The sequence below is a fragment of the Macrotis lagotis genome, chromosome 1, assembly GCF_037893015.1.
Source record: "Macrotis lagotis isolate mMagLag1 chromosome 1, bilby.v1.9.chrom.fasta, whole genome shotgun sequence".
Lineage (NCBI taxonomy): Eukaryota > Metazoa > Chordata > Mammalia > Peramelemorphia > Peramelidae > Macrotis > Macrotis lagotis.
Genome location: NC_133658.1, coordinates 284949405 through 284964484, shown reverse-complemented (window position 1 = coordinate 284964484; position 15080 = coordinate 284949405). Strand labels below are relative to the sequence as shown.

The 15080-nt window shown below is 40.5% G+C and overlaps 1 protein-coding gene across 6 annotated transcripts in view; it reads left to right on the top strand.

The window, feature by feature from the left end:
* The window catches only part of RXRA (retinoid X receptor alpha), a 441978-nt gene that overhangs the window by 374252 nt on the left and 52646 nt on the right, over window positions 1-15080 (top strand). For all 6 annotated transcript variants that reach the window (XM_074210739.1, XM_074210741.1, XM_074210742.1 and 3 more), the window contains one exon: window positions 822-1001. In XM_074210739.1, the coding sequence (XP_074066840.1) occupies window positions 822-1001 (180 nt within the window). The remainder of the gene's footprint in view (window positions 1-821; window positions 1002-15080) is intronic.

Below are 15080 nucleotides of genomic sequence, written 5' to 3'. Positions count from 1 at the left end.
AAAATTTAAGTAATTTTTCAATTTATTTTCAACCTACCTTTCTCGGTTTATTTTACATCCCTCCTCTTTATCCCTTCTTTAACCAGTGCACCGGTAGCCAGTTGGCACAGTGGATAGAGTGCCAGACCAAGAGTGAGGAAGACTAATCTTGCTGAGTTCAAATCTGGCCCCAGATACTCATTGGTTGTGACCCTGGGCAAGTCACTTAACCTTTTTTGCCTCATTTTCCTCATCTGTGTAATGAGTTAAAGAAGGAAATAGCAAGCCACTCTGATATCTTTGCCAAAAAACAAAGAAACAAACCCTAAATGGGGTCAAGAAGATTTGGACATGACTAGAACAACTAATCAACCAAGAACCAGAGTGTGCTGCTAGCTATTTCCCCATCTTTTTTCTATCTCAGGTCCTTTCTGATCTCTTAAATTCTCACAGAGCATCACTAATGAGTGAAGCATAATCCTCATTTTATCGCATATTCAGATCTTTCTTTCTCTTCAAAGTCCAGCTCAATTGCCACCTTTTTGGTGAAACTTCTAACTCTCTGCCAGCTAACTAAGAGTATTCTTTGCATCCATATAACAGTTCCTTAGGTCATTACCAAAGTCTAATCTTGCCCAGTTTCTTACATCCTCAAGTTTTCCAGTTACATTTCCTATCTTGTATTATGCTTTCTACATGCATGTTACATTCCCTATAGTAGATTGTAAGCACCTGAGGTCAGGGGTTATGTTTTTCTTCAGGTATCCACATTGCTGGGGAAAGGGTTGTGTGCATAGAGAGAGCATTTAATAAATGTGCATTGAATTTCTCTTCCATTTCAGGTAAACATTATGGCGTGTATAGTTGTGAAGGCTGTAAAGGCTTCTTCAAGAGGACAGTCCGCAAAGATCTCACCTATACCTGCCGAGACAATAAAGACTGCCTAATTGATAAACGACAGCGGAACCGATGCCAATACTGCCGCTACCAGAAGTGTCTTGCCATGGGCATGAAGCGAGAAGGTAAAATGAGGGAAGCAGAGAGGGCCTCGATGGGCTGACTCTGACCCAACACGCCACACTGTTAAACTGGATTAACCAAGGGAAAAGTGTCTCATCATTTGTTTCTAGTGACCCAATGAGAACTGTTGGAAATTAGGAAGGAATTACATGAAGGGGAACAACTCTCAGCTTTCTAAGACCTGCTTATCTAGTTTGTGGATTATCCAGAATTCTAACTTCTTTCTTGTTGCCTTTTGACTTTGGAACGCTTTTTATACTTTGTCATCATCAGGGCACAGAAAATGGAAAAAAACAGAAACCACTCCAAACCAAGCATTTGAAATCTTTCCTGGGCTGACAACATTGCTTAGTTGATTAAATCACTTGTATGGCAAACAGGAGAACTTGGGTTCAAATCCAAGCAGTGCTTAGGGAGCTCAAAAGCTTTACTAGTAGTTCAAATTATGATGTGAATGGAAAAGAAGGTTAAGTAGAAAGGGACTTTTACTGTAGCATTGATTTTTTTCTGTATTTCTTCTGTCTTCCACTTCCCCTTTAATCACACCTTCTACCTAGGACTGAAATCTTTCTGAAGATGGGGGCTTTTAGTTTTAAGATATTCTTTCTCAACTAAGGGAGACTCATTTCCTCATTGAATAACTGAGAACACATGCCTAGAGATTCCACCTTCTAGCAGAGGTTCTTAATCTTTTGTTATGTCATACACCCCTTTGACAGACTGGCGAAGCCCTTGACCCACCCCCCTTCTCAGAATAATATGTTTATATAAAATAAAACACAAAGGAAACCAATTATATTAAAAGAAAATCTCAGACTTCTAGGTTAAGAAGCCCTTTTCTAGGGATACATGAAATAATCCTGTTTCTATAGCCACCTAATAGCCCTTCAGATAGGAATCATTAATCATAGAGTCATAGGACTTCAGAGGTGGGAAGACCTTTGCAATGGTCTTATCCAATTCTTTCATTTTATAGATGAGAAAAATCTCAGTAAGAGGATATGACTTTCCCCCTTTATAGCAAGATAATAGCAGAGAAAGAAATAGAGTCCAAATCTCCCCACATCCCCCTAAATCTTGCTTGGCTAAAAGTCTTCAATGTGTTCTGAGTTTTTCTAGTAGAATCAAAGCCTACAACATTGAGGTCCAATCCCAAACTGTCCTACCAACAGCTGCTGAATTCAGATTTGTGAAGTCATCTACCTTTGACTCCCAGATGGTATTTCATTGTCATAGATATTATTGGGGTGGTTGGTTTTCCCCTCCTTTTTTCAGGGTTTTGTTTTTACTCAATGCAGATGTCTGTCTTCAACCTTGATTGTTCTGAGGCCCTTTGAAAAAACCCAAAACCTCAGTCTGGGACATCTGCTGCTGCTTGGCTTCCTTTTAAGGTCTGCTCTGGTCGTGAGCGTGGTTATGGTTAGAAAGCAACAACTTAGTGAACTGTGTCTGGTCCTGAGTCATGTCTTTTTTTTTCCTGACACAGACTCCTTGGCTGTTAGCATCACTGCAGAGGGGACCATCACTGTATTAGCTCAGGTCTGCCATGCCTTATTTTTTTTAAAGAAGGGTCAATGTTTTTTTAGTGCATAGGTAGCTCTAACAGGTGGTGTGACACATAAGCTTATGCAATGTCTGGTATATCAAGCTTTTGAATGTCAAGAGTATGTTTAGTAGCTACCTCTCAGAGAGGTACTTAGGACACCCCAAGGGTTTGGTCTCTATTAATAGAGATCAAGGTCCTCAAGTAACACAACACAGTATTGAATGCCAGTCTCACAGTGTATCTTTCCATCCTAGGTCAAATGATAAGTTTGGGCTTCTTGACTGCCAAAGGTCCTTTCTTGTAGATTCTCCCACCTGAAAGGGCTGTCTTCTTCTTCAAAACTTCCCTAACATTTGGGAGCTTATCTTAAGGTCATAGGATCATAGAGTGGGAGCTAGAAGGGACCTTTGAGGTTATCTAGTTGTGTCCTATACTTCCGTAGAAGAGAAAGTAAGGTTCAGAGACATTAAATCACCTATCCAAAGTGGTATTGGTGTTCAGTAGCAGAGTTAGTATTTGAAACCAGGAATTTTGATTCTAAATTCAGTCCCCTTTCTTGAGAGTCAACACAACTTTTGGAAAATTATTGACAAGTTTTTTTTTTTATTAAATTTCACTGAACTTTGTTTTATAATTATTTGTATCTGACTCATATCTATACTGTCAGACTTTGGATCTTTGAAGATCTGGAGACTCATCAATTATCAGTCATTTGTTATTCGCTTACTCTGTTTCAGGAATAAGAGATTTAAACAAAAAGTAAAAAATAGTGCCTGCCTTTGAGGAGCTTACATTCTAGGGAGGAGACAGTGTGTAAATAAAGAGGAATAAACAAGATATAAACAGAGAGGATACAAAGTGACAGGGGATAGCGTCATTCACAGCTAGGTGACCTCCTGAAGAAAGTGATATTTAAGCTGAGTCTTGAAGAAATTCTCTTTTTCTGTTTGATTCTTGAAGAAATTCTAAGAATAGAGCAAGGTCAGAGATTCTAAGGAAGGGAGGGTATTCCAGCCATGAGGGACAATAACCCCTGGGGAGGGGGATGCACAGTAAGACTGGCATTCAAGTCTCTGATGGCCTTGAGAATCTCAAAACTCTTGCTAATGGAGAAAAAATTTTAGCTGAGAGGTGAAATATTTGATGCTTCTTTTGACCTTCCAAAGAAATGTAGAACTATCAACCGCCTTGGAATCCAAACCCAAACTTATTATTTGACTTAGGATGGTGGAGGAAGCTAGTGGGACTGATATTCAGTGACTCACTATGTTTCCTGAGGACCTCTTCCTTTTGCTTAATGGAGATCAGATCCTTGGGATTCCCCCTCCCCAAATAATGGCCACTTTGGGAGTCATAAGCTCACACTAGAAATACTCCTGATATGTAGAGTCTTGAGATGCAAGTCCTGAAATGAAAGATTTTTGTGCAAGGGGCAGCAGATAGGTTAGTATGTTTGAACCATAGAGGATATATATGTATGTGTGTAGGTATGTATATGTATATGTATATGTATATGTATATGTGTATGTGTATGTATATGTATATGTATATGTATATATATGTCACTGTGATTAGGAAGCATAGGATGGGGTCAGGTAATAGGGAGTCACTGGAGTTTGCTGAGTGGGAAGGAACTAGGATGAGATCTGCACTTTAGGAAATTCCTATGACAGTTGTGTGGAGTATTGATAGGAGTGGGGAAACAGCTGGAGCAAGGAAACCAGTTGTAAGATTACTGAAATGGTCCAGACTAGAAATGATGAATGCCTGAATTAAGTGATGACCATGGAAGTAGAGAGGAGGAGGTGGATGGATAGATAGGTCTTTCTATTTTATCTTTTTATTTAGCCCTCTGTCTATGTAGATATTTCTATATGTTCTGTCATCTTTCTCTGTTTGTCTGTATCTGTCAGTTTGTCTCTGTCTTGGTTTCTCTAATAGATATTGTGGAGATAGAAATGGATTGGCTATATAAAGAGACTGGGAGTGAGGAGTTGAGGATGAATCTAGGGTTGATTGGAAGCAGATGATATTGCCCTTGGCAGAAATAAGGGAGTCTGGAACAAGTGTGGGTTTGAGGGGTATGTATATGGGAAGGTATTGAGTTATGTTTTGGGCATATTGAGTTTCAGATGCCTAGGAGACATCCATGCCAACATGTATAATTGTGTAGTTTAGGGCCAGAATCAATAAACTGAACATCCCCTCCCCCTCCCCAATCCAGCCTGTCTCATGAGCTAAGAAGTTTCTTTTAACATTTTAAATAAAAAATTATTGTATTAAAAATGGTAAAACTCATTCTTGGCTAGGGCCAGACAAAAACAGGTTACAGACTAGCTTTGGTCTTGAGTTGTAGTTTGCCAGTCACTGATTTAGACTAAGTGTAGAACATAGGACTTGTACTGGGCTTTGGAAGAAGGGTGAGATTTGGAAAGTGTCAGGGAAAAAGAAAGGGCATTCTCATTAAGGGTCATGGGTTGCATGAAGTCACAGAGGAAAGAGTGAGCATGGTGTGTAGAGGCAGTGAAAGGACCAGGCTGGAGGAAGTGGAGTGACACATGTTGATAAATGAGGATTGGTTTCACTTGAGGTGTTTGATTTGCGTATTGCCAGCTCACTTCAGTAGGTACCATAGGAAATGGATAATTGGCAGTAAAAACACCCAGGAGTCTATTCCATGTGACCATAGTAGGTAAGGAGCTTGATCCAAAAACCTGAAAAAAGATCTCCATACCCCTAGTCCTGAAAGAATGAGGGCAACTATATCTGAGACTAGATACACACAGTTTATCTCACTGTTGTCTTGAACCTTATTTTGGGGACTCCTGTGACCTGTTTGCCTGATGAAGGTCTCATCAGAGCCTTAGTACTTTTCTCCAACCACTTGTGGCAAATACTGAATTCCAGGTCAGAAGCCCTAATTTTGACTCCTAGCTCAGATATTGGACAGTTGGTTGGTTATTTCATCACACTAAGCTCTTGTTTCCTTATCTACTCAAAAGGGAGAGTCATAATTCACACACTACCTCACAGAACTTTTGGTGAGGAAAGTGGTTTTTTTTTTAAATAAATAAAATGCTATAGAAATGTGAGTATTGATCATGAAGAAGATGCTGGTGGCTCTTTGATTCTCCCTGGGAGCCAGTGTGGCTATGAGCCCCAGCTGAGGGAATGAAAGAGGGAACTTTCCGACCTTGAACCTTCCAAGAATTTCCCCACCTGAATGCTTTGTTCAGCCTGTAGGGAGCTTGTCTCCTGGACCATGACAGCTTATGATGCCATGGTCCATTACCTTTCATGACCTGGCATTAGGGACTCTTGCCATGAAGTAAAAAGGAAAAAATGGCAGTACCTCACAGTCATTGCTATAAATCAGAATGACTATAATCCCCTATACTAGCCAATGCATTTTGGCATTCATAATTATTTTAAAAAATGCATTGCCCACATCCGGTCCTGCTTCTTCTTTTCTAAACCTTCCTGTATGAGGTGGCAAGGGTATGGGTGAACAATACAATATGCCCACCAGTGTTAGTGTCTTGGAGTTAAGTTTTCAGTCTCTAGATTTGCCTAATCCAATAGCTTTTCACTCTTGGTTGGCCTTTAGCAACATCCAAGCATTCTCCCCTTGGTTCCTAATTACAGAGGATCTCATATACCTCTGTGTGTGTGTGTGTGTGTGTGTGTGTGTGTGTGTGTGTGTATGTGTGTGTGTGTGTACATACATATGCATATGTATATATTCATATGTGTATGTATGTGAATATGGGTACTAAGTATAAAGACCTCATTACTTCAAATGGAGGATGATGGCATTTTTCGTGAATGTTATATAAATATATGACCATGATGACCATCCTATGAACTTGTGCTAGTTCCCAAATGATGACCTTGTTATGAAACTCTTATTTAATCTGACTTCATGCTATATATACTGAGGCTACTCATGGGTCTCTGGTGGCATCCTAGGTTCCATGATTTTTAATGAGATCATGCCGTGGATAAGGGAATGTGAAAAAAAAAGATAGTTTAAAAGAAATGGTACCTGGAAGGAAATTAAAAACTCCTGAGTCAGCATGGTACTGTGAAAAGAACTTTGGCTCTTGGTGAGTCCGGTGCTTACTACTGTTCTGTGACCCTGAGGCAAATGACTGAACCTGGCTGAGCCTCAGTTTCCTCATTCTAAAACAAAGGGGTTGGGGCGACTAGGTGGTACAGTGGATAAAGCACCGGCCTTGGAGTCTGGAGAACCTGAGTTCAAATTTGGCCTCAGACACTTAATAATTACCTAGCTGTGTGGCCTTGGGCAAGCCACTTAACCCCATTGCCTTGCAAAACAAACAAACAAACAAAAAAAAGGGTTGGGCCAGGTTGAGGTCCTTTCCAGGCCTAGATATATCATCCTTTGTTCTGGCCAGTAGAGGCCATCTGATTGCCAGGGGAACAAGACTGTAGGGCAGTGAAATAAGTGGTTTATCCTACCCACGGGTGCCAGCTTCTGCTAATCAGGAAGAACCACAGCTGTGTTCTCTTTTCCTGGGAGTAAGCCAAATTCCTGGAGAAAGAACTTGAACTTTTGTTTAACTTTCCTGAGACACTTCTTTGTGGATGTCATACATATCCTTGAAAACCTTCAGTGACTCCAGAGTCATGTTTAATTCAACAGATATTATGTGCTTTCTATTTACAATGTGCTATGCTAGGTCCTAAGTTCAGCTTCTGTAGTTTGGCAATCAGGTCCCTTTACCGTCTGTGCTTTTGTCTTTCTCTTCTTACCTTATTTCATCCTGGGATCTCTCACTATTCCTCTCTAGGTGCCCTCCATTCTAGGCAGACAGATGCCATTGGCCCATGCTTGTTCCAAAGCACTCACCTGGATCATCCTTCTCTATCTCTGCTTATGCAGTTCCCTCTTTACGTTCAAGACCTAGTTCATGTGGCCTTCAACCACCTCAACCCACATTATTTCCTCTTCTTTTATCCATTTCTGTTTGGACTGTTCTTTGGCATTCAGTATATGGTTTTTTGGGGGAATCGATGTCTTTTGATTTTATATCACCCACATTTCTTAGTGTATATTTTCCCTCCTTCCTAGTTTCATCCCTTACAAAAAGTTAAGCAAAATGAAGCAGCATCTTGAAAAAGTCTAACTTTATGGCATATACTTTTTTCTCCATTTCTTCCATTTTTCCAGTGAATTTTCTATCAACCATCCTCAATTGATATCAGTGGAATATACATTAGCTTTGAGTCAGAGGACCTGTGCTTAAATCTTTATTCTGTTTTAGTTATTAACTGTGGGACTTTGGACAAATTCATCAATTAACTTCTTTGGGGTCTCAATTTCCCCATTTATAAAATGAAGGGGTTAGATTAGATGGCTTCAAAGGTCCTTTTTAGCTCTAAGTCTAAAATTTTTTTTAATTTTTACAAGTTTTAGCATTTTCCTTTGGCCTTTTTTAGTTTTGCAAGTTTTACAAATTTTTTACAAGTTTTTACAAGTTTTTTTAGTTTTAACAGTGGAGTTAAGTGACTTGCCCAAGGTCACACAGCTAGGCAATTATGATGTGTCTGAGATCGGATTTGAAATCAGGTCCTTCTGACTCTAGGGCCAGTGCTCTATCCAATGTGCCACCTAGCTGCCTCTCTATAATTCTTTTTTTTTTTTTAAATTTAAACCTATATTGTTTTGTTTTTAAAGATTTCATTTAAAAACATTTCAAAATGCGCCACCTAGCTGCCCCTCTATAATTCTTTTTTCTTTTAAAAAAAAATTTAAATCTATATTGTTTTGTTTTTAAAACCACTTTCATTTAAAACATTTTAAAACTTCACAACACATCTCTTGTAACAAAGAATAAACAGAAAGTTAATACATCAATTGTGTCCAACAATACATACATTATTCAATCCCTGCAGTCCATTATCACATGCAAAGAAGATAGAGACATGCTTTTTTAAAAATCTCTTACAGGGTCAAGCTTGATCATTGTAATTACATTGGTCTCAATTTTGAATGCCTATAACTCTAATATAGGTATCTATTTTGTTTCTGATTTTTTGTTAATATAAAAAAAGAGCTATTATGACTATTTTCATATACACAGTAACTTTCTTTTTACTTTTAAACTTCTTTGAGGCATGCAGCATATGCTTAATGTAGTCTTTGTCATCCTTTAATGTACTTGTACTAGACTGTGCTTGCTAGGGGTAGGCATGACATCTTAGTCATCTCTTCCTCATGGACCCAGTACAATAGATGCTCAATCTAGTTGGCAATGATGATGACTTAGAGCAAGAGTCTCTTCTTCATCTCACCAAAGGAGGCAATATTTGCAAAGTGCTTGGGTAATAGGAGATGCTACATAAATGCTAGTTATTATTTTTACTTTAAGATAGTCATGCTAAGTACATAGGATAAAGTTGTGATAATTCTTATGATTTGGTTGATGAATATCAGAACATATCTTTAGGACCCTAAGGCAAATGAATGTAATAGAAGATTACTCTGCAGTAAGAAATGACGAATGCATTGCATACAGGGAAGCATGGTTAGGTCGACCTAAACTGAAGCAGAATAGAGTAAGTGAAACCAAGAAAACAGTATATATAATGATAGCAATAATGCAAACATGACCCCCCCCCTCCCAAATTAAAAGTTAATGTTACAAAGTAGATAAGAGATATCCTGGCTCTTTTGGCCAGGAGAAGACCTTTTGGGAAAATGCTCTTTACTCCTTGGAGAAAGGTAGGAGGACCACAAATCTTGTAAGTTATACATATTTTCAGATATGTTCAAATATGCTGCTTTTTCCTAATTTCTTTTTTTTTTTGTCAAGCAATGGGATTAAGTGACTTGCCCAAGGTCACGCAGCTAGGTAATTAATTATTAAGTGTCTTAGGTCATATTTGAATTCAGTTCCTCTTGACTCCAGGGCTGGTACTTTATCCGCTATGCCATCAAGTTGCCCCTTGGGATGGCTCTTTCTGATGGGAAGGGGAAGTATATTGGGGGGACTATGGTGGCATTAGAAAGGAAAGGGAAAAAATGAAAATTCATTTTGAAAAAAATGGTATTCTTCTGGTGATGGTCATGAAATGTTATGGTCTCTGAAGAACTAAAGTTGAAGGTCACCCAAAAGGCAAGGTAGAGGAACATGGTGAGTGTATGTAGGCTCCAACTCATTGTCAATGGAGAATTACGTAAGAGAAGCACTGTAAAGTGTGTCAGCAGAGAGACTTATGACCGGAAAAGAAAGTGGACTCCTCATGTGGCAAGAGCAAATGTTCCCTGATAGATGGTTCACATTTTCCTTTGGCTTTTATGCAATATCAGGGAAACTTTCAGAAGTCCCCTGATATGATGGATGAATCCCCTTTCAGAGCATTTATGGTTAGATTTGTCATGAGTTGTTAGGGAAGAAGGTTATAGATGGGATAAAAGCTATAGCTTTGCTAAGAAAACTCACATTGATAAGATCACAAGTCCATGATGGTGGAGAATAAACCAAATTCTCACTACCATGAAGATATCTGTTTGAGACTACTTTCTAATATCAAAAGGTAGCAGATGTGTCTTGACTAGTTAGTTGGCATTGCTCTCTAAATGGACTCATTACTCCTTCACAGTCGAGGGAAACCTTTGTACTCTAGTTTATTTCCTTCATACTGGTTGCTTTCCAAAGGAGTAAATAGACATACCTCATAGAAGCTTATGTCTAATTAATAAAATCCACTGCTTCTAGTCCTAGTTCTAATAGAAATACTATGCTCTTGAGAAAAAAAAAATTACAAACAGTTAAATAAATACCTGATTCCTGTCAAGGAAATACCTTTCCTTCATCTCCTTTTGTATTTATATGTCATCAATGTGCAGTAAAAACTGTCTTACTGAGCTATCCAGCTTGAATTGGAGAACAAAACAACTGTAAAACATCCCTGATGACGAGGGAGAATTATGGTGGGAAGAGTTGTGGAATCAATACAGACAGAGGGACAAGAGTGTGTTAGACTTGTCCAGTCAATGAAAATTCATCTTCCAAGTATCTGGTCTCGTAAATAGCTGATGGGGACTTTATATTTACTGAGAACAATGTCTGCTTCCTGCCCGATTGGGGAGTTAATATAGGCAAGCTTGGCAGTTAGTTGTATTTTCTGTAGCTGGCAGGCCCCGAAGTCAACAAGCAGTTTAAGAGGAATTATGTCCCGCGTGACAAATGGCTGCCTATTGGAGTGCCTGGGCTCAGAACTCAGCCCAGAACATCACATGGATGTTTCCTGAAGGGAAATAAAAATAAGTGGGAATTTTGTCCTGATGTAAGAAGACTCCATACCCCTCCCCATTCAGAGTTGCCCTGCTGATAAATTTAAGTAAAATGCTGATGCTGATAGACACTCCCCAAGTTCTTTTATTGATTTTGAAATGAAGATCTTTCTCCCCCCACAATATCCTTCCCTTGTATAAATCATTTCCTGAACGTCCTGTTGGTGGTTTATGCTGTTGCTTACTGCCTAAGTCGTTGCCACCCGACCACATACATTTTGTCTTCCCCTAAACATTAGCCAGGCAGGTTTCAGGAACAGAGTTGGCAGTGCCTCAAGTTTTGATTGGGTAGGGGCAAATTTCACAAGTGTTGGGCACATATGATGCAATCACAGGGCTTGTGGAAGGTTTTTGGATCTGTCTGGGGGTGGCTGGGGGAGGAAGGTGGAATGAATGAGCAGTTTCTGGGCCCGGTCACCTGCTCTGACACATGTAGCTACCCCTCTTGCCCATGCCTACCAGAGTCCTTGAGACTGGGTTGGGGGAGTTAAGCAGACTGGGTCCCCTTCTCGACCTTAGTGAAAGAGAACATCTCTTGATTGTGCAAGAGAAATCTCTGTTGAGAGAGGCACTGACTGCCCAATCCAGATAGGAACCAAGGACATGTTTCTTGGCAATTTTCCCCCCTATGGGACTAGGATTTGGGTTTGGGCCTGGTGGTTTATTTAAAGGAAATTTTATTTCAGAGAGACTGGCATTTCAGCAGCCTGAATTTCCCCTCTGTCTCTGGTAGGGGGTCTGAAGTTCTCTGAGCAGCTTGCTAAATGAAGTCCTTCCAGTGGAAAGCTCAAAGGAGCAGGGAGGACACACACAAAAAAAGAAAGGTAGACTAATGATGGCAGAACACCTCTCCCTACAGGGACCCCTTGGTTTAGTAGGGACACCTCGGTGACCCTCTGCCCAACAGAGGTAATTCTGTTCTCTGTAGTACACTGCATTGATAACTGTTTTTGCTAGTTCTTTTGGTAAAAAGAAGTATTAGGAACGCCTTCGATGACAAAGGGAATTCAAGTCTTGGTTATAAAAACAACATTTGACTGTATGTCCTGACCCCCTTACCTTCCTGTGAAGAATATCGTTTAAAAATCATATTGCCTGGCTGGAAGGGGAAATCTCTGTTTCCGAACTGTTTCAGCTCCTTCCTTCCTCTTGCCTCCAGGAAGCCTTCCCCAACTAACTCCACCCACCTGCTATCGCTTCTTTCCTTGGCTTCCCATACACATAGTCTGTATATATATTTTGTTCACTTGTTCTTTGCCATGTTAAATGTGTGTGTGTGTGTATGTATGTGTGTCTTTGCTATACTAGAATATAAACATATTCAGGGGATGATGATGATGATGATGATGATGATAATTGTCAAAACCTTGTCTCTGGAGTATTAGATTAGTTGTTGTAGAGGTAGTGTGATAGTAGTCAGAAGTCATGGGTTCAAATCCCACCTCTGATGGTTATTGTATGACTGACCTGAAACAAAGTTACTTAGCTTCCTGAATCTCAGTTTTCTCTTCTGTAAAATGAAAGTACTTAGATTCCTAAAATTCCTTGTTGTTCTGACTGTATATCATTTCATCTATATTCTCTTCTGTTTGGGAGCTGAACCCAGGGCTTCCTCTACTCCACCTTCCTGCTGAGTAAGGCATGATCTTGTTATCCCATTCTCTTCAAGGAACTGCAGTGATGACTGTTTTGGCTAGCAGTTACGATGAAGAACAGGATCATGTGGTGGGTACCCATTGCAAGGTGGCAAAGGACCGAAGTGGGAGTTGGGAAAAGTCCCAGAGGACACAATTCAGAGGGATGGGGTAGATGAATAGGAATCCAGATGGAGGCCTTGTAGCTTTTGCCTCCTGTTTAAAGATCTCCCTGCCTGAGCTTCCTCTATTACTTTCACAGGGGAAAGAAGGGTTTCCCCTGGATTTCAAAGCTGCTTTTGACACTTCTCATTTAGTTCCCAGGGTTCCCGAGAGAAGTCAGGTTATAAATTACAGAAACCCCTAAGGATGCCTCTCAGATGCTGAAGAGCTCTCGAGAGGGAGAATATTATAGAAGACTTGCTGTTCCATTAGAAGCCAAGAAGACCTTGGCCCCTTTTATTCCCCTCCCAGTTTATGGGGTAAGAGAGCAGTAAAAGAAGGAAATACCATCTGAAGCTATTTTCATGCTCCTGTTGGGGGTCTTGGGACAGCTGGAGAAGCAGACTAGGAATTCTCCTTCCTGAGCCCTTTGGCTCATGACCTCTCCTTCATGAATCCCCTTTGGGAAATCAGTATATCTGTGTGTGTGTGTTTTTTTTTTTTCTAATGGGCTAGTTTTACATAAAGATGACAGTCCCAGCTCACTTGAGTTATACTTCCAGGCTCTGGGACTGGCCTTCACTGAACTATGTGTGCTTTGACCCATCCTTTTTTGTAACTGAAGACACCTAGTTCCATGATGGCTTTCTAGGATCATGGATACCAATTATATCTAAGGTTAGAGTCTATCTCTGGCTAGATTAAAGGCTCAGTCTGTGACTAGTTAGGACCCAATCTGTTGCTTGGATTAGAGTTTTAGTCTGTGGTTCGGATTGAGGTTTAGTCTGTGGTTGGGATTAGGGTTTATTCTATGGTTGCAATCAGGGCTAAATCTGTGGTTGGTATTAGGGTTCAGCCTGTGGCTGGGCTGAATGTGTGGCTTGGACTAGGGTTCAAGTTCTTTGGAGATTAAAGCTTAGTATTTGGCTTGATTTACTAACTCACTTTTGTCAAGGTTCAAGGTTCAATCTGAGGCTAGTTAGGAGTTGGTCTATAGTGTATACACATCAGAGCAAAGCTAACTGTTGGGGGTTCCACATCTTTTCTGTGTTGTAACCTTGAACTCAAGAGTCTGACTTGCACTATTCTTTGATTCTTAACTCCATAATTCTGTCACATAACAAATGGGAGACCCCTGGCCCCACAGTCTTATTCTGAGCCATTGCAGTTCTTCCACCTAAGTTTTATTCTTCCCCTTGCCCCTGAGTCCCACCTCACTTTCTTTCCCATCCTCAGCATTTCCTTTTTAACTTGGCTAGTTTTTCAGTAGGCAATGGATGGCAACCCCTCTTTGCTCAGAGGGAGAAAGCTAATGAAGTCTCATATTTATAGACGCCTCTGCCCCAAGGCTTCCAGGCGCCAGCAGAATATACTCACACATGACTAAATCAGAAAGGTGATTGAGCTCCTGGAATATAAATCCCAGCTCTCTCTCTCTCTCTCTCTCTCTCTCTCTCTCTCTCTCTCTCTCTCTCTCTCTCTCTCTCTCTCTCTCTCTCTCTCCTCCCCCCTCCCCAGATTTATAAATAAAATGATAATATTTATAATGATGCTACTCAGGGCTTATGGGGCACTTCACAGCTTCAAAAGTCTTTACAAAACATTAACCAATTAATTCTTGCAGCATGGAAAGGAGGCAGGTGTGATTATACTCATTTCACCCTCCTATTCCTGCTTGCCTCCTGAAGAGACCCCAAGTCTTGGAGACCACATGGATTCATTAAACTGGATCACCTCATGGGTTTTTCTGATCTATTAATATGTTACAGACTTTGGGAGTAGAGATGGGATTTCAACTTCAACCTGAGGCCATTGAAATAGTCCAAAATTCTACCATTCATTTCTTGTGTGGCCTCGAACACATCTCTTTTCAGTTCTGAGCCTCAGTTTCCTCCTCTGTAAAATTATTGGGTTGGAACAAGATGGATTCTAAGTTTCCTTCCAACCAGGACGTGCTACAAATCTTCCCAAGAGTCCCTTCCTTGAACAGGCACATCCTCTTTACTCCCCCCCCCCCCCCCCAGGGACTAAGAGCAAAGAAGACCAGTGTCAGTGACCAGGGTCCCAGCCATTTCTGCCGCCCAGGTTTTCAATGAAGTGTTGCCAGGATCAGCCCCCAAGGGGCCTGATCTATTCTAGTCTGACGCCAGGGTCATTCCCAGTGGATAGGAGTTATTTTCAGGCCTGTACCATATGACTCTTGGAGAGTCCAACAAAAGAAATTTGTCCTGAGCTCAGCTGAATGACTAGGTAGGCAGCTTGGATCTGGGAAAGCTGGTGGGTAGGCAGTTAGGGGTCTTTGCTTTATTTAAAATCTTTTGGGTTCTTTGCCACCTGCATTCTGACTCATGACTTCTCCATAGGTCCAGCTGGATTCCCATAAGGATTTCAGAGAATAGCTAATTTTGCTTGAAAA